General features: G+C 44.7%; 1 protein-coding gene across 1 annotated transcript; it reads right to left on the bottom strand.

Annotated features, from left to right (window-relative positions):
- Positions 1–308: 308 nt before the first annotated feature.
- TNFAIP1 (TNF alpha induced protein 1) lies at positions 309–19,219 on the bottom strand. Its single transcript, XM_069945226.1, has 7 exons — positions 19,075–19,219; positions 12,881–13,222; positions 9,808–9,977; positions 8,622–8,711; positions 6,452–6,504; positions 5,609–5,804; positions 309–4,860 (listed from the first exon to the last, which is right to left on the bottom strand). The coding sequence occupies exons 2-7, from the start codon at positions 13,092–13,094 to the stop codon at positions 4,624–4,626; spliced, it is 960 nt and encodes a 319-aa protein (XP_069801327.1). The 5' UTR covers positions 13,095–13,222; positions 19,075–19,219; the 3' UTR covers positions 309–4,623.
- Between the last annotated feature and the right edge of the window lie 34 nt (positions 19,220–19,253).

Below are 19,253 nucleotides of genomic sequence, written 5' to 3' on the forward strand. Positions count from 1 at the left end.
ACCTTGCAGCCAGGTCTCCTATGGTGTTGAGGGGGTTCTGGGCTCCGTAGGCTTCACGTCGGGTAAATTGATTTTTAATCCCACAAGCAACACAGGGGGAACGAGTCATCTGGGCTGTATCTAGTCATAGCTGTCTGTCCTGTCAGCACACTCTGCAAGGTAATTGACTGGGCACCTTCGTTGATTTCCTGATGATAGTTCCTCATTAAATGTAGGTAAAGCAGCCTATTATCACAGTCATATAAGCTCTGAGAACATAAAACAAAGGCAGCATAGGTGTCATTTAGAATAATGAAGTTTTATTGTCATTAAAAAGTTAGTGTTTTATTTTCCAGTCAAAATTCCTATAATTACAGAAGTATTTCTATGGTTAAATAAGTTAGAAGAAAACAAAAGCAAACCGGCTGAATATTAAATTCTTCATTCAAAATAATGAAATGGTATCAGCAATGAATGAGATGGTTATAATACTGATCTTTGGCTACTTTGCCTATTTCTACTGTATAAATGCCAAGCAACATGAAGTAAAGCGGGAAAATTAAAAGTGAATTTCAGAATAAAATGTGATGCCACAAAACTATATACAGGAGCCGTAATCTTTTTTTATTTTATTTTATTTTTTCATTTTTTAGATGGTAGATACTTTCTATAGACATCAGTGCAAATGTATTCAATATCTTGCCACAGTCAGGCTGCCCATACAGGTTAATAAAGAAAAACTCCTGCTTATACAGTATCACTGCAACATGTAAGGCAGACTGAACAGGACACCATTCAGGGCTGCACTATATACATATGGTTATCTTAGTAGCAAGGCAGGTAGTTGCTGTCCATCCATATTGTGTAGGCATCACCAATGGAGAAATCTACAGCAGGTCTTGTTGCCTTCTAGTCAGAAACAAATATGTATGGTGGTAATATTAATAATTAAAGCATTTAACAGCATTAGGCTTGCTCCTAACCAGCGAAAAAGTCTACAATATGTACATTTTCTACACATTGTGCTACAAAATTAATAGCACAGTGTGACTACAGATGTATGATATGAGGTTTGCATGTCTGTATAGGAAGACTTGGAATCTTAAAAGGTAGAATAGATTATAGAATATAGATGCCCCAAGAAACAAGAGATCCTCTACTACTGCTACAGGGGGTAATGTAGTATTACATGGCACTCATTAAATGAATTCACACCCATGTTCTGAATCTGTATAATTTGAGAAACTAGTATGTTAAAAAAGTTTTTTTCTCTCAATTTTTTGGGGGTCAGCTGCTATATACAAAAATGCCTCTACAAGCTTAATTGCTAAAATTTTTAAAATCCCAGGAAGACCTGCTCCCTGAAACATGAGGTTCACCATCCATGCTTAAAGGCTATGCTCTTTTTTTCTTATTGCTCCGAAGCATCAAATAAACTTTTCAAATAATCCTCCACTGCGTCGTGTCTACAGCTCCTATACAGATCTATGTGTCTCCTCTGTAACAGACAATGAACAAATCCTGTATTTATTTATTTTTAGCAGTATATGGTGATTACATTAAACCCCTATCATTAGGAAACCAATCTTAAATATTTACATGGATCCTAAATAGAAACATTAGAGTAAGTAACATTACTTTGTAGTCAAGTTTAAAAACTATAAAATCATAGTGAGTTGGTCACAAAGCAGATTTCAGGGCTTGCAGAATATAACTCCATTACTGACCAGTGCTTGAGATTGTGCTGGGATTTCCTGCTGCTTCACTTACTGTCTGGACAAACAGCTACTTACATAGTGACAGCAGAGGCAGCACATTATGAGAATGTGGTAAAATAAGAACCTGATTTTACAGGTGGAGGAGAGTGTTCTCATATATATTGCTTGCATAGTTACTTTCTGATCCTATTGTTCACATTTTTACTTATTTTTTTTGCAGGTATAACATTTTTAACAGTCATTTAACAGTTATTTATTATTATTTATGTAAGAATGAGGCAGATGGCAGAATGAATTGGGGTTGGTCATATTCCACTGAGTACCTTCACCATCTATGTGATCCACTCCTTATAGCAAACTTAAAAAAAAACCCAAAAACATATCTGTCATAAGTGCTTTGAACAAATTTGCTGCCTGTAGTGTTAAGATCTAATGTGCAAGACGTCAATATAATTAAGACTTTAAAGCATCACTGTTGTTATAGCTTTCAAATTCTAAATCAGCAGTAGATGTGATATAAAGCATTTTTACAATTTACATTCTTTTTTTTATCAGGGAAAAAACATGTCACTTCCTGTATTTAGACTTTTTTTTTCCCCCAAAGAGTCTAAATACAGGAGGTCCCGTGTTTCCCAGGTTACCTGCCACTCACAGAGAGAAGGCAGTCATGTGATTGACAGGCACATTGAGCCGTGACTCTCTGTAGAGGCCGAAATTCCCATGTTTAGTCTCTTTTTTTCAACCAGCTTCAAGAGACTGGACCTGGATTTCTGGTAAGTATAGCTTTGTTTTACAGCATGATAACAATAAAAAAAAAGAAATGTATATTGCAAACTTGCTTTATATTACAGCTACTGTTGATTTAGATTTTGAAAGTTATAGCAACAGTTACCCTTCACATTAAAAATACATTAGCTAAAAACTGTATCAGCACAATGCCAATCATAGTTTCATGAGTTTACTATGGCTACTCACCATTACACCACTTAAATCTAATCTAATTTCAGGATTAGGCTTAAAACACACTACCGTGTGAAGACAGATATACGTCTGCATGCTGGCTGCATATCACGGACTGAACAACTATTTGTTACAGGACTCTGCATTATAAATTATTATGATGGACTGAGCTCCCTAATAGCCAGTGCACTGCACTACTGAACTGATAAAAGCTGTGTCAGATCAGTAGTGTAGTACTCTGGCCGTTCAGGATCTCACTGCATCATAATGAATTATTATGCAGAAGATAAGTGTTCAATCCGCAATATGCAGTCAGCATACGGACGTATATCACGGTCTGTACATGGATTTGGGATTGAAGCCTAAGGTGAAATTTTTACTCTTCAGAATGCACAATTCATCCTTAGGTAGCAATTAAAAAAAAATCAGCAGCTTTTCAAAATGCTATTTAGTGTTAAAAATAATCAGCAAATAAAATGATTACAAATAATTAGAATATAAATGTCTGATCTGTTCAGTCTTACTACAATGGGTGTCATTTATGAAGATTGTATATGGTAAAGCTATTGCCCTATTACATGCTCAGGCTGATATGCATGCTCCACAGAGTAAGCATGTGCTCTGAATCCAACCACTACTAACAGAGGTATATCTCCCCCGAAAACAAAAGAATTGGGCATGTTGAAATCCAACTATCCAAACCTTCTTTTCTCTTACATCTGCCATCAGGAAAGTCAGGACACCAACATACACATTAGATGGTTCGGATGGTCCAGCAGAAAACAGCAGGCTCTGCTGACATTAATCTAACTGAGCATTTTTCCACAGTAGCTTAAAAAAAATCATAGCAGAGCTCTGCTTGTTGCTGTAAGAAAAAATGACAGTCTAACTACAAGACAGTTTTGATAATTGAGGCCTATGGTGCCTATGGTTTTTAATACAAAACTGACTTCACCATCTGATCAACTATGTGACTGATCGCAAGACTCCATGACCAGTCATACTATACTAGTTAGTGCTTTCTTTATCATCAGAATAAATATATTTATAAAAAAAAAATAGGAACTATTTGTTCATAATGAAACAGCCTAAAACTGATTTAAAACTATACATATCCGATTTACAGTCTACACTGAAATAAAAAGCTCATAGAGGCCGACTGCACGCCATGGCAGAGAGGTGGTGTCTGATCACATTATGTGATCTGTCACACTTTCACATAGTGGTCTAAATAAACTCTCTCTCTAACTACAAACTTATTAACAATGCAGTAATTCTGATTCACCTGGCAGGGCTTGACTGATATGCTCATATATAAAGCTATCACTCTGATCAATGTCTTCAGATTAACTGCACTGTCAAAACAGATCTATCACTACAGAGTGCTCTCTGCCTCCACTGTGCTTTACACTGCAGCTTGGCTTGTTTAGATTTGCCAAGATTTAGGCACAGACTCAAATCAGAGTCACTTTCCATTACTGCAATTAAAAAACAATTACCATTAGAATAAGTCACTGGTGAGAAAAAGTTTATCATATAACTTTTCCCTCACTAAATGCTGGAGGTCCACTGAAGGAAATAGGCATTTTTAAAGTGGCTTAAAGATTCACTCTTACAGTAGTTTAAGTGTTTTCCAGGGGGTTCTTTCAGAAAGCAAAGATATTTTAAGACCTTTCAATACTGAGCTGCTCAGTGTATGGGTCACCCCATTCAATGTCATAGGAAACAAAAAGGACATGTAGTGGATACTTGACAGAACAAGCTGTAGCATTTTGTCTTATAGATTAATTATTGTGCTAATAGTCAGCTTCAATACCATTACCATGGCTGATAACTTCATGCATAAGCCTTCAATGTTATGAACTGGTGAGTAGATTTCTCCCAAAAGGACAACTTTGGTCTAGAAAAGTCACTAGGCAAAGAGAACTTCAGCGCGTTCTTGGAAAACATCTATGCTGTAGAGGAGTCAGTCCCTGTAAGCAGACTGATGGCCGAGCTGTCTGTCATCATACGTGCTGTATCTCTTCACGTGAATTCGACGAACGCGATCTCGGAGTTCAAAGCCCTCATCATCTTCACTGTGAGATGCTTGGCTGCGTGTGCGGCTTGTGGCTTCCAGTAGCGAGTTGTCTGGAACTCGAGGTGTCTCATAGAGCAGAACATTTAGGGTTTCTTCATAAATCCGTGCCTCTGGAAATTCAACCTGGGAGAGAAATAAATTGTTGGTTATGTTCACTGAACGTATACCTACAAATAGGCAGAAATCCAGGTGTAAGTAGAGGATATAACTTGTATTCTACTATGACCAAACACAGTCTGTGCTGTTATATGCAGCTGCCTCGGAGCCCTTATACAACCTAGTGTAGATGTGCCGATGCTCACCAACCTTTCTCTGCAGACAGAAGTGTACCAGGCCTTCCCAAAGGTCACAAAGTTCCTATTCTGTGAATATATTTACTGTTCACACAGTGAATTATTAGATTGAAAGACTATGATTAAATGGGAAACATAATATTTAACCACCAATACTTTCAATTGTTTTGTGGGATTTTTTTGGGGGGAAATTGTATATAGGCTGGAACAGCCTAATAAAGAAGAAGAAAAAAAAAACACAAAAAAACTAAATCGCCCCTAAATCTGCCACTGGTCTGGTGTCTCCTGCTGGTATTACATATCTGACATACAAGCAAGCAGAGGCCACTGAAGCTGCATGTAAACAATACATGTGATGTCAGCATAGCAGGCCTGGCAGGAGACACCAGAGCAACACTTGGGTAAGTTTTGTATACAGCCAGATCCAAGATGTATATAATTTTCTAAAAAAAAACAAAACACCTTCTCTAAAACCTCTTTAAATAAGGTAAATCTTCTTGAATGGGATAATAAACTTAAATGTGTATTCACGTCTGATTATGCAAGCTATAAATTAATAGGAGTTTAAAAAGCCATACCTTTGTTTGCTTCTTCTCAGTGGCATAAACAATGGAGGTGCAGCAGACCTCTGCCAATTTCCGTCCCTGACCGTAGAACGACCAGCAGCAGATCTCATCCCCAATCACATCCTTCATGAATAAGACTCGTCCATTGAAGCGGAGAGAAAGCTTGTCGAACAGCTCAATATTTTTCAGTAGGTTGTCATCAGAATTGCTATAACAAAATGAAAATAAGGTTTTATTATTAGCTACCAGTAATGCCGCATCTTCACTTTCAGATCAGTCACAGCTGAAGTGATGTTATGTTACTAAAACAAAGTTAGGCCATGTTCACACACAGTAAGAGACTGGCCGTTCCGTGACCTGACTGGGTCACGGAATGGCCAGTCTCTGAAAAGATCATCACTGCACTGCAGCTTTCTGCCCATAGGACTATATGTTTTGACACCTTTGTATTACACCCAGTATTAGCATTTGCAGCAGTATGTGTTACAGCAGCTCCTCTGCAGGGCCACACAGGATAGCCTTCACTCTTCAGGGGCATCAATATGTTTTCGGCACCCATGACCCTGTGATCAGTTCACAGGTTGTCCTCTCCTAGACCACTTTTGGTTGATACTAACCAATGCATACTAGGAACACCTAAGAAGACCTGCCATTCTGGAGATGCTCTGATCTTGCCATCATAATGTGACCCTTGTCAAATGTTTCCTGCTTCTATCCTATCAACTCAAAAACTGACTGTTCACTTGCTGCCTAAGATATCAAACCTCAGCAGGATTCACTGTCACAAGATCTATGGTATTCACTTCACACAGAGAATGTTATGTGTATAATATACAATGTAAAGTAGTAACCCACCTGGTATATGAATATTTGTTGTTGCTTCTGTTATACAAGAGTTTAACCACAGGCTGTTGGGAAAAATGAAGAAGTAACATATTTACTTGGAGACAGACTGTGACCTATGACCATGCTATGAGGCAGAACAACAATCTTCACCAGTCAAGGATTCACACTGCAGGAGTCTCTCCACTATGACTATGACAGCAGAGACTGGGCCAAGGATTCACACTGCAGGAGTCTCTCCACTATGACTATGACAGCAGAGACTGGGCCAAGGATTCACACTGCAGGAGTCTCTTCACTATGACTGTATGACAGCAGAGACTGGGCCAAGGATTCACACTGCAGGAGTCTCTCCACTATGACTGTATGACAGCAGAGACTGGGCCAAGGATTCACACTGCAGGAGTCTCTTCACTATGACTGTATGACAGCAGAGACTGGGCCAAGGATTCACACTGCAGGAGTCTCTCCACTATGACTGTATGACAGCAGAGACTGGGCCAAGGATTCACACTGCAGGAGTCTCTCCACTATGACTGTATGACAGCAGAGACTAGGCCAAGGATTCACACTGCAGGAGTCTCTCCACTATGACTATGACAGCAGAGACTGGGCCAAGGATTCACACTGCAGGAGTCTCTCCACTATGACTGTATGACAGCAGAGACTGGGCCAAGGATTCACACTGCAGGAGTCTCTCCACTATGACTGTATGACAGCAGAGACTAGGCCAAGGATTCACACTGCAGGAGTCTCTCCACTATGACTATGACAGCAGAGACTGGGCCAAGGATTCACACTGCAGGAGTCTCTCCACTATGACTGTATGACAGCAGAGACTGGGCCAAGGATTCACACTGCAGGAGTCTCTCCACTATGACTGTATGACAGCAGAGACTGGGCCAAGGATTCACAAACCTTGACCAGAAATTGTGATGTTATGACACCACCAACAACAGCTTGGCAGGCATAAATACAGAATGGGGGAATACTTTAAATACCTCATGCTATGGATTACAGAAATGCCATATAATTTATAAGCGTACCGGTCATTTCAGATGACTTGTCTGGATTAGGCAGTGTGTGTGTGTAAATGAGGAGAAGGACTATCGTATTTTTGGCCACTATATAACTTGCATTAGAATTTTTCTTCAGAGAACTAGCTGCTATGATGTCTCCGATACATTGCACACACAAAGAAAGGGACACTATTCCCCTATAACATTATAGCGTAGTTTTGGACAGTCTACCACCCCCCTTTTTATGTAATCTGGGCTGGTCTGTCTTGAAACAGATTCAGAGGGGTTACCTGACGCTTAAAAACTTTAGATACTGTGCTGCACTGATAGGAAAGAAAATAAAGGGCATATCCTTTCCCGTCTGCACTCCCCCAGTGTCCTCCTGTGGTGTCTTTGAAGTACTACCAAGATAAACTTGTCTCAGCAGTGACAGCCTGCTCAGCCAATCACTGGCCGCAGGAATGTCTTGTCTCAGTCAGTGATTGGCTGAGCTGGCTATCATTTTAGAGACAGGTTTATCATGGAAGTGGTAGCAGCTGCGGTCAGTGGGGTCACCGGAGGAGCATGGAGAGGTAAGGATAGGCTTTTTATTATTTTGCCTATAACTGCAGGACAATATCAAAAGTTTTTAGGAGCCGGATAACCCCTTAAGCAGTTTTTAGTACAATGAATGCGAAGTTTAGGAGGCAGGGAAGGAATCTGAAAAAGGCATTTTTTTCTGCTAAGATATATTACTAATTTTCTCACATTTGCTCGTACTAATACTTATGCACACTTTGTTAAACGTGTAGTGCCTAATTAAAGTAGGATTCAAATGGACCTAATTTTGGTAAATAAATAAACCTTAGTATTCTTTGATGGAAACCAATGCAGCATTGCAAAGATGAGCACCATCGGAATGGACATGTCAGCCTGAGCCCATGGGAAAATAATTATGGGGGGGCTGAACAACTCCTCTAAATGTTGAAAAAGAGAAAGTGTTTAATCAACGTACTACATAAAGTAAGCTAGCCACTGCAATATTATTTTTAATTAAAATTTTAGTATCAGGCTCTGTCCTACGTTAAAAATAGGACTAAAAGTAATACAGCATTACAATGCCTGAAAGCAGCAGAGCCAGTGTTTAAGTGCTGACATGAACAATGCATCAGTGGAGTATGCACCTTGGCAGATGATTCAATCAGCTTCTCTTCTTCTTTCTGAGACGTGATGATAGGGATATTACATACAGCTTCGTATGACTCATTCTTATCCTGAAAGAAAGAAAAATGGAGACAATTAGAAGAGAAAATCTGTTACATTGTGTGTAGTCGTGTCTGTCCCACAACCCTATGATGTCCTGAACTATAGATGGACAGAAATAGGTTCGATCAAAAGTAACGGAGCCTGCTGGAAGCAGCTGGTGCCCAATGATGACACTTTCTAAGAATAAAATTCTATAGAGAACATTTGAAAAGTTTTATGTAATCACGAGAGAAAGCTTATAATGACAGATCTTCAAGTGATAGAAAAAATAATCCACAAGCTGACGCTATATTAGCAAAAACAGGCGATAAAGAAGATAAAAGGTTGTGTTATTTATTGGAAATGGTACCCTCTAATATAAATTACCTTTAACTTACTAAGGCCAGGATGAGAGTTTTTATAAAAGCCATGAAAACCACTGACATTTAAAGGGGTGGTCTGCTTAGGGAGGGGTTGGTATATAAAACCCACCCTCACCTCCAGTCCCAAATTGCGCACGTACCCCAGATTTCCATCCCCTATTTGCTTCCCCAGTCACACACACTTCCTCTAGCATTCAATGCAACCCCTAATTCCCTGTAGTCGCAGCAGCCCTCATCTTCACTGGGGTACGAAACACTGCTGATGTCTGTGCACTATGTATCACTGCTTAGGGTCTTGCACAGTGGTTTCCTGGTTATGATCATGTAGTCATCAGGGAACCTGCTCAATAAGCTAAAAGCCACATTATATAACAGCTCAAGCTACATCTGTATTCTGATCTTTTTAAGTCATGTTCCTTTATTCCTACAACAGTGCCTCTGGGAAGCTAACACATCAGTGAATCACTATAACAGAATTAGTCACCCACCTCATGTTCCAACAATCTTCTGAAAAATGCTTTAATCCCTATCGCTCATAAAACATCCATAAAATCTAAACCTATAGCCGAGACTTATATCAGAAAGTCGCCCAGTGTCAAACTTCGTGGAAAATCAGGTCTTACTTTGGTGTCATTTCATGTATCACACATATTAAAGAGCACAAGTTTTCAAAAAAAATATCATAGATGGACTAAAGACAAACGTCCCAGGGGGTGGGGGGTCAGTAAGTATATATCCTCACCTGTAATGCTGCCTGACACTTGTCTACTAAACCCTGAATCAGGTAATATTTGGCTTCTGCCATTAACTCCTTGATCTCATGCCTGTTCTTTGGAAGAGCAATGGTGTTGTCTCGAAGATAGTTTAAAATACTTCCAAAATGCTTCCCGCAGCGGTCAATGAGAATCCAACCTGAAAAAAAAAAAAAAAGATTACACCACGAGTTAAAGTCCATCAATGGACACCATATTATTCCACATAAAAAGTTGGGTTCTGTTATACATACATCTGTCATACTCCTGAGTTACAGATATACACTAGGCATACATATAAAGTGGTACCTTGGTTTAAGGGCATTGTTTTGGTTTAAGAGCTGCCTGTACTGGGTGGGAGGGGTACGGTCTGCATAATGTGGTCTACAGCACTGTAATCTGACCCAGGAAGTCTCCCTCACCTTGCAAATCTTAGCAGATCCACTTCAGGCTGGGGCTTACATCAGGGGACAGTACTGTGGAAGTAATCTCTTCATAGCTGTAACCCCTCTCTCCCCATACAGAGAGCGCCCACATATGTCCAGCTCATTCCTTCATGCTCCCTACAGTCTGTCAGTCCTGATTGGTCCATGCTGAACACCCCCCCCCCTCCCTCATTGCTGTCATGTGACCACACAGCCCTCTGACAGCAGCCCTGCTTCTCTATTCTAGCCTGTTGTACTATACTACTGCATTATGGGAATCTGTGGCTCCATCCTGCATCTACAAACTGCTGTTTTTTCATCCTTATGCACTTACTATACATTATACTCCACATGTTTGTTATACTGCACAGTAACTTATGACATATTCACGCCGTTTAAAACGGTTTGTTTCATTTGTTTTACATGTTATTCAGAATATAAAATCATTATTTTTGGGGTGTGGAACCAATTGTCTGCATTTCAATGATTTATTATGGGAAAATTTGCTTTGGTTTAAGAGTGGATTTGGATTACAAGCACGGTCCCGGAACAAATTATGCTCGTAGTCCAAGGCACCACTGTATTCTATATTATGGTACAGCCATACATAGCAGAACTGCCCATAGATTTTCCACTGTGGATTTTGGGGCAGAACATACAAATAAAACAAATTATGTTTGAAAATGATCAGTTTAATTTGCAGCATAACTTTCAGATTTCATATTCGCAACACAGGTCAATTTCTTGCTTGCTCTAGCTTGCTTAAATTTTGGGCATATTTTGCTCGCAATGTTAGGATTATATTTTTAAAACTCACCCACTTTGCTGCTACAGTAAATATTGCTTATTTTCCCACAGTGAATATACCATGTGTGTGTGTATGTACCCATACACTCCAGAGCAGAGTGCACAATTCTGCAGGATTCAGCGGTAAAACCTCCTGACATTCCTTTCTGGCTCAGAGTCTGCACACAGCCTGGTCTGGTGACACTATGTTAGTTGTATTCTCCAGAATAATCAGATAACTTTTGAAAAGTTTGTTTATTAAAAACAATGGACCCAATGATCTCTGTTTTTCAGCTTTGATGTGTGATCTGCAGCCAATGTGGTCAATAAATAGCGCTAGTGGCTGTACAAGTAATACATCAACACATTATAACTGCAGGACCAGGAAAGTGTCCCCACAGGAGTGTAATGGGTTTGTTGAGCCAAGTATATATTGTGTTGCTTTTGCTTCACACTTGTGGATATCTGTAGAGTGTTTGCACCTTTAGCCCCCCCCCCAAAAAAAAAAGTCTTGTATAGCTACTGTAATGGGTAATGAACATTGATATCAGGTTGAAAAGGTCGGAACTAGAGTGGTTGTCTGCTTGTTGGAAAGTACCTATAACAGTGTCACTGTCATTTAAATTTTGGGGGTTTATTAGCCGAAAAATTAATTTTTATCATGAAAAAGCAGTTTGAAGCTCTTCCCCCCAATCTTCATGGTTCCCTTATTGAGAGGGGAGGGGTTGAGGTAGATGAGGCAGCAAAACAGGACAACAAAGATTTAATTTACAGCTACATCACCGGCTATCTCCTATGAAGTCAGCACTGATCTCTCTGAACTCTGAATACCGGCATTCACACAGGTTCCGCTGTGTAATCCTTTGTTCTCTGCTCTCTGCTGGCGACTAATCTCTCTCCTCCCTTTCCATAGAACAAACAGGGCTCGACTGATGTAAAAGAGTTGAGATTTCCTGATAAAGAGCAGTGAATGAGAGAGAGGAGGGAGGGGGGGGACCTGGGGAAAGTCTTTTTGAATGCAGATAATGGCATATTTGCCTAATAAACCCAAATACAAAGTTTCTTAAAATCGCCTGGACTATTGATTTCATACGACAGTGACACTTTAACCCAGATCAGCTGAAATCTTTGGGAGAACTTCACAGCAGGTCCTGAATTCCAAATAGCACGACCATAATAGAAATGAGGCATCAAACAATCACAGATCATTGTGCTGTAACGTACCAGTGTGCCAGGTCCACGAAAGGAAAAAAATATCAATGTAGCTGAACTCTGATCTGCCCAATAGATTAAATCCTCCCTTTTTTTTTATTACCTGATAGCAATATGTGTTAGTTATACAGTTATGTTAATTGTTCTTACCCACTCTCTGTATCCTACTGCTGTGTGGACTGGAAGTCACTTTCTCTATACATCTCTATGCAACATCCAAAGTGAGTTTCACAGAGATGTACAGTGACTTCTAGTCCACACAGCAGTCAATGTCAAATGCGGCAGTCACGTGGGCGAGCAGTGAGACTGGCATGTTGTCATACTGGGAAATAAAGCTGCCAAGAAGAGAATGATCAGCACAGGGTTAGCCAACTCATTTTACTAGCAGTGACTTGTTTTAGGCTATGTTCACACACCGCCAAAATGATAGCCGTTTTTATTGGATGGCCTTAATGTATCAACTTCAAATTTTCTAAAATGCTGTTTGCAAACCAGATGACCCTTTACACATCCAGTTGCAATACTAAAAGTGTAATGGGTCATCTAGTTTACAAACGGCATTTAAGGAAATTAAATTTGCAATGTCACATGATGTAGAAACACTGATTGATCCTACTCCACTAGTGTGAAAATCTCTTACCTTCTTTGTCTGTCAAAACCTCCATCCGGCCGCTGAACATTGCCTTAAGCATAGTGTCATGTCTGGTCAGCACCTGCACCGTGGTGTAGTACAAAGATCCTCCCACATTCAGTCGCACATATTTGTTCCCAAGGCAGCCCCCTTTAAAGCTGTACGTTTTAGGTTTGGCACCTGAAGCAGGGCACATAGCCGTCAAGCATGTGTCGCCAGACATCTCTCGTTGCAAATAGACAATAACTCTGCACACAGTGGGCTTCACGTGTGCCGCCGTGGTGGGAGGGTGCAAGAGAAAGACACACCCTGGTTAGCAGGAAAGTGGAGCCTGCTAACTTATCTGAATTCCTGCAAAGAAAGAGGGAAACCATTACAGTGACTTACTATGTGAATCATCTACCATAAATATCAACTATAGAGATCAAAAATTTCCACCTGATGTGTGATTGTGCTAGTTTTTATGATACACTACTGTATGAGGATGATAACCACCAGGATGTGTACTACTCTGCAAACACATCAACTAACAACAATAAAGAAAAATACTGGCCTCTACTACTCAGATGCTGTACCGAGTCCTCAAAAAACTGACTGCTATGAAGTTGGTTATGTATAGTAATGTAGTACAATACATTAAAGGGGGACTCTGGGCAAAAGGCCTTTTCCCTAGATTATCAGGGAGGGGGTGGATGGAAACAATAAAGTCCACTTACCTCCCTGGCTCCAACGCTGGCGCCCACTGCTCTGGTCCCTGGACTTCGTCCACTACCTGGTTTGAGACTGGACTTCTTGTTTTCATCCACCCCCTCCTGGGCGATACTGAAGAAAGGCCCCCCTAAATGGGGTTTTATACCAATACAATTTAAGGCTCTTTTTACACAAAGCAATTATTAGCTGTACTTGGCTTATTACAAACTGCTCCGGTCGGTAATCGCTTGGTGTAATAGGGCTTGTTGAAGGGTCACGATCAGCAGACATGCAAAATTGTAATCTTTCAACATGCTGAAACAAAACGATCAACACAGTGACATCTGGGCAGCCTTTTACACTCCATGGGTCAGGTGCAGAGAGCCTGGCCCACCGAGTGTAATGATACAACAGCATCACTGCTTACCTCCTCTGGGAATACAGTAAGTAGCAGTGCATTGCACATGGCTCCTTACTGCAGGCGTGGGGAATCCCAGCTACAAACAGGGTTTGCCAGTCCAAAGGAGAAAACTTGGAACGAGCCCTGTCTGTACTGGTGCTAAGCGGCTTAGTTTGCCAGCTAGGCAGGGGTTAAGTTGTGATGCTGTGCAGGAGCCAGGCAGAGTAAGTGAATCCTTTCCAAAGTGTAGCACAACACCTATCATTTTGGTGTCCGGCTCCGCCTAGAGGGTTAAGTGGTATTTCTGTGAACAGCATCCAAACGTAACCCCTGCCTGGATGGTGCACGGCTAAGTGCACAGGAACGGTGCCAAGGATGAAGGGAAAAGGTATACCTTTACCCTTGGAGCCTCCTGGGCAATACGGAAATATCAGCAGGTTAGATTAGTCTGTATGTTGGTGACTCCTAACATTTGACACATTTGAATACAACACCCAACACAGCCCTTTGACAAACAGTGGAGCCATTTGTAAGAATTAAAGTGCATGTTGTTCCTAGGTCTTAGGCAACACCTTTGAGATTGTTCCCCCCAATACAGAGGACAGAACGTTGGTCTGAGCATTTTACTCCCTTTCATAATGTGTCTTGTCTCCCTGCCATGTAAGGATACACACTGTAATGTCTGCAGGAAAGCTCACTGGAAAAGCAGCACTGTTACTGGCTTTCACTGTGAGCTCATTTCCTTTGAAGTCCTATGGGACGGACCTTGTGCTAAAATTACTCCCTGGAAATCGCAGTTCAGATTATCCATCATCCTGTTTCCTTCAATTTTACATAAATGACTCTGAGGACACTATACACATGAAACAGTAGTAGATGGGATAGCTGGACATCATGCTGTCCAGGTTACTACACATCTACTTCTACAGCTAGAAGGATGCACAAAGAAACATCTGTCCGATAGACTTTCTCCAAAGCAAGACATCTGTCAGATAGACTTTCTCCTTCTAATGTTAGACATAGCAGATGGGAGGTGGGGAGCTCAAAGAGTAGTCAGAGAGCCAAGAATCCTGAAGGACAGCTCACACTGGAAACAGGTGATACAAGGCAGTCTGAGAGAAAAAGAACTCACACAGCAAATCTGCAGGGGCTGTAGAAGAGAAACTAAGCAAAGACATATGAAGAAAACTTTTTTCAGTTTATTTTAAAACATAATAAGGTGTCCATAGTCTTTAAAATGAGTGTACCACCAGGCCCAGGCTGAAGCACTGGAGGCGGGCCAACCCACCCTTAGTGGAAGGAAACCCTAGCCCCTCTATGATAGGGTTCCATTGATTCTAATGGAGTCACCTCATGGAAGGGCTGGAGTTTCTTCCCACTAAGGGTGGGTCGGCCCTCCTCCAGTGCTTCAGCCTAGGCCTGGTGGTACAGTCACTTTAACATGATGTGGACAGACTCAGAGGCAGATACTGGTTTGCAACACAAGGTCTCAATGACAACACTGCACCTGACAAAACTGGCACTATTTAAAGGGGTTATCCAGCGCCACAAAAACATGGCCACTTTTCCCCCTACTGTTGACTCCAGTTCAGGTGTGGTTTGCAATTAAACTCCATTTACTTCAATGGAACTGAGTTTCAAGACCCCACCCAAACTGGAGACAACAGTAGGGGGAAAGTGGCCATGTTTTTGTAGCGCTGGATAACCCCTTTAAGAAAAAAAAACAATGGAGTGTTTACCTATCTGCTGCTCAATAAAATATAACTACATTATGCATGCATAGCCAACAAGACCAGGCACCCACAATTCTTGGGTTCCGAGGTGGGCCATGGCTGTCTAGGTGATGTGCCTTTTCCTATTGTCCTCCACATTGTTTGGTGATGGAGACACTTGTTGCGCAGAAGCTAGCATAGCTTGTATCTATGTCCACAAATCACAATGCAATCACTTGTCAAAGCCGCCTTGGAGTTACAAAAAACAAAAACCCTTAAACGCAGCGAAACTACTTTACAAAATATGATCCTAAATATTTATGGTATCTTACACTAAGTTATAAATCATATGTATAATAAACGTAGAATAATGAAGGAGAAGTTAGCAGGATTTTATTAGTATGTATAAAGCACTTTCTGTAAGATCCCCCAACCAGGAATCTGACAGCCATCCTGAGGCCGCTATCTTCTCTACATTGTAGTCTTTACCTACTGTATGTACTATCGGTATTATAAATACATATTATCAGGACAAAACAAACAACACCCAAACTGCTCTGCACATTATAAAACAGAAATCCAACATAATCCAGTCCACTGTGTGCAACTTAAAGTGACTGTACCACCAGGCCCAGGCTGAAGCACTGGAGGCGGCTGACCCACCCTTAGTGGGAGGAGACCCTAGCCCCTCTATGATAGGGTTCCATTGATTCTAATGGAGTCACGTCATGGAGGGGCTGGGGTTTCTTCCCACTAAGGGTGGGTCGGCCCTCCTCCAGTGCTTCAGCCTGGGCCTGGTGGTACAGTCACTTTAACTCTCAGCTTCTGCCCCCCTAGGTGTCGGCGCCACCAGTCTCAGCTTCTGCCCCCCTAGGTGTCGGCGCCACCAGTCTCAGCTTCTGCCCCCCTAGGTGTCGGCGCCACCAGTCTCAGCTTCTGCCCCCCTAGGTGTCAGCGCCACCAGTCTCAGCTTCTGCCCCCCTAGGTGTCGGCGCCACCAGTCTCAGCTTCTGCCCCCCTAGGTGTCGGCGCCACCAGTCTCAGCTTCTGCCCCCCCCCCCCAGGTGTTGCCACCACCAGTCTAGGCTTCTGCCCCCCCCCCAGGAGTCGCCACCACCAGCCTCAGCTTCTGCCCCCGGCTACCCCCACCTAGATGTCGACACCACCAGTCTCAGCTTCTGCCCCCCCCCCCCCCCAGGTGTCAGCACCACCAGTCTCAGCTTCTGCCCCCCACCCAGGTGTCAGCACCACCAGTCTCAGCTTCTGCCCCCCCCAGGTGTCAGCACCACCCCCCCCCAGGTATCAGCACCACCCCCCCCCCCAGGTATCAGCACCACCAGTCTCACTTTCTGCCCCCCCCCCCTAGGTATCAGCCCCACCAGTCTCAGCTTCTGCCCCCCCCCCAGGTGTCAGCACCACCAGTCTCAGCTTCTGCCCCCCCCCCCCCGGTGTCAGCACCACTAGTCTCAGCTTCTGCCCCCCCCCCAGGTGTCAGCACCACCAGTCCTCAGCTTCTGCCCCCCCCCCCCCGGTGTCAGCACCACCAGTCTCAGCTTCTGCCCCCCCCCCAGGTGTCAGCACCACCAGTCTCAGCTTCTGCCCCCCCCCCAGGTGTCAGCACCACCAGTCTCAGCTTCTGCCCCCCCCCCCAGGTGTCAGCACCACCAGTCTCAGCTTCTGCCCCCCCCCCCAGGTGTCAGCACCACCAGTCTCAGCTTCTGCCCCCCCCCCCCCCCCCAGGTGTCAGCACCACCAGTCTCAGCTTCTGCCCCCCCCCCCCAGGTGTCAGCACCACCAGTCTCAGCATCTGCCCCCCCCCCCAGGTGTCAGCACCACCAGTCTCAGCTTCCTCCCCCCCCCCAGGTGTCAGCACCACCAGTCTCAGCTTCTGCCCCCCCCCAGGTGTCAGCACCACCAGTCTCAGCTTCTGCCCCCCCCCAGGTGTCAGCACCACCAGTCTCAGCATCTGCCCCCGCCCCCCCCAGGTGTCAGCACCACCAGTCTCAGCATCTGCCCCCCCCCCCCCCAGGTGTCAGCACCACCAGTCTCAGCATCTGCCCCCCCCCCCAGGTGTCAGCACCACCAGTCTGTTTCTGCCCCCCAGGTGTCAGCACCCCCAGTCTCAGCTTCTGCCCCCCCAGGTATCAGCACCACCAGTCTCAGCTTCTACCCGCCCCCCCCCCCCCCAGGTGTCAGCACCCCCAGTCTCAGCTTCTGCCCCCCCAGGTATCAGCACCACCAGTCTAGGCTTCTGCCCCCCCCCAGGAGTCGCCACCACCAGCCTCAGCTTCTGCCCCCGGCTACCCCCACCTAGATGTCGACACCACCAGTCTCAGCTTCTGCCCCCCCCCCCCCCCCCCCCCCCAGGTGTCAGCACCACCAGTCTCAGCTTCTGCCCCCCACCCAGGTGTCAGCACCACCAGTCTCAGCTTCTGCCCCCCCCAGGTATCAGCACCACCACCCCCCCCCCAGGTGTCAGCACCACCAGTCTCACTTTCTGCCCCCCCCCCTAGGTATCAGCCCCACCAGTCTAAGCTTCTGCCCCCCCCCCCCAGGTGTCAGCACCACCAGTCTCAGCTTCTGCCCCCCCCAGGTGTCAGCACCACCCCCCCCCCAGGTATCAGCACCACCCCCCCCCCAGGTATCAGCACCACCCCCCCCCCCCCAGGTATCAGCACCACCAGTCTCACTTTCTGCCCCCCCCCCCCCCGGTGTCAGCACCACCAGTCTCAGCATCTGCCCCCCCCCCCCCAGGTGTCAGCACCACCAGTCTCAGCTTCTGCCCCCCCCCAGGTGTCAGCACCACCAGTCTCAGCTTCCTCCCCCCCCCCAGGTGTCAGCACCACCAGTCTCAGCTTCTGCCCCCCCCAGGTGTCAGCACCACCAGTCTCAGCTTCTGCCCCCCCCCAGGTGTCAGCACCACCAGTCTCAGCTTCTGCCCCCCCCCAGGTGTCAGCACCACCAGTCTCAGCTTCTGCCCCCCCAGGTATCAGCACCACCAGTCTCAGCATCTGCCCCCCCAGGTGTCAGCACCACCAGTCTCAGCATCTGCCCCCGCCCCCCCCAGGTGTCAGCACCACCAGTCTCAGCATCTGCCCCCCCCCCCAGGTATCAGCACCACCAGTCTCAGCATCTGCCCCCCCAGGTGTCAGCACCACCAGTCTCAGCATCTGCCCCCGCCCCCCCCCAGGTGTCAGCACCACCAGTCTGTTTCTGCCCCCCAGGTGTCAGCACCCCCAGTCTCAGCTTCTGCCCCCCCAGGTATCAGCACCACCAGTCTCAGCCCCTCCCCACATTACAGGTCAGGTGAGCCACAAGTCTCGGTTTCTCTCTATCTCGCCCCTGTGTGCACCACAAGTCTCAGCTGTCCTCCCCATAGCACAGACAGCCCGGGAGCCCACCTGTCACCACGGCCCGCAGCTCCCTCCTCTCCGCTCACTTCTCCCCAGTGTGTCCCATCTCGTCCAGCTGAATGAGGTCACATCCGACAGTAGTTACCCCAGTAACTACGCTGCACATTGCGGGGCAGGAAGGAGGCAGACCGCGCACTGCTCTTTGGGACATGTAGTCCTTTCTGCAC

Source organism: Dendropsophus ebraccatus, chromosome 11 (genome assembly GCF_027789765.1).
Source record: "Dendropsophus ebraccatus isolate aDenEbr1 chromosome 11, aDenEbr1.pat, whole genome shotgun sequence".
NCBI lineage: Eukaryota > Metazoa > Chordata > Amphibia > Anura > Hylidae > Dendropsophus > Dendropsophus ebraccatus.

Excerpts from the sequence above, each read along its gene's own strand:
- TNFAIP1 (XM_069945226.1), bottom strand. The coding sequence starts at position 13,094 with ATGTCTGGCGACACATGCTTGACGGCTATGTGCCCTGCTTCAGGTGCC. Across the intron at positions 8,712-9,807 it reads AGTGTCAGGCAGCATTACAG|GATAAGAATGAGTCATACGA; the intron begins GTGAGGATATAT and ends TCTTTCTTTCAG. Across the intron at positions 6,505-8,621 it reads TGATTGAATCATCTGCCAAG|CCTGTGGTTAAACTCTTGTA; the intron begins GTGCATACTCCA and ends TTTTCCCAACAG.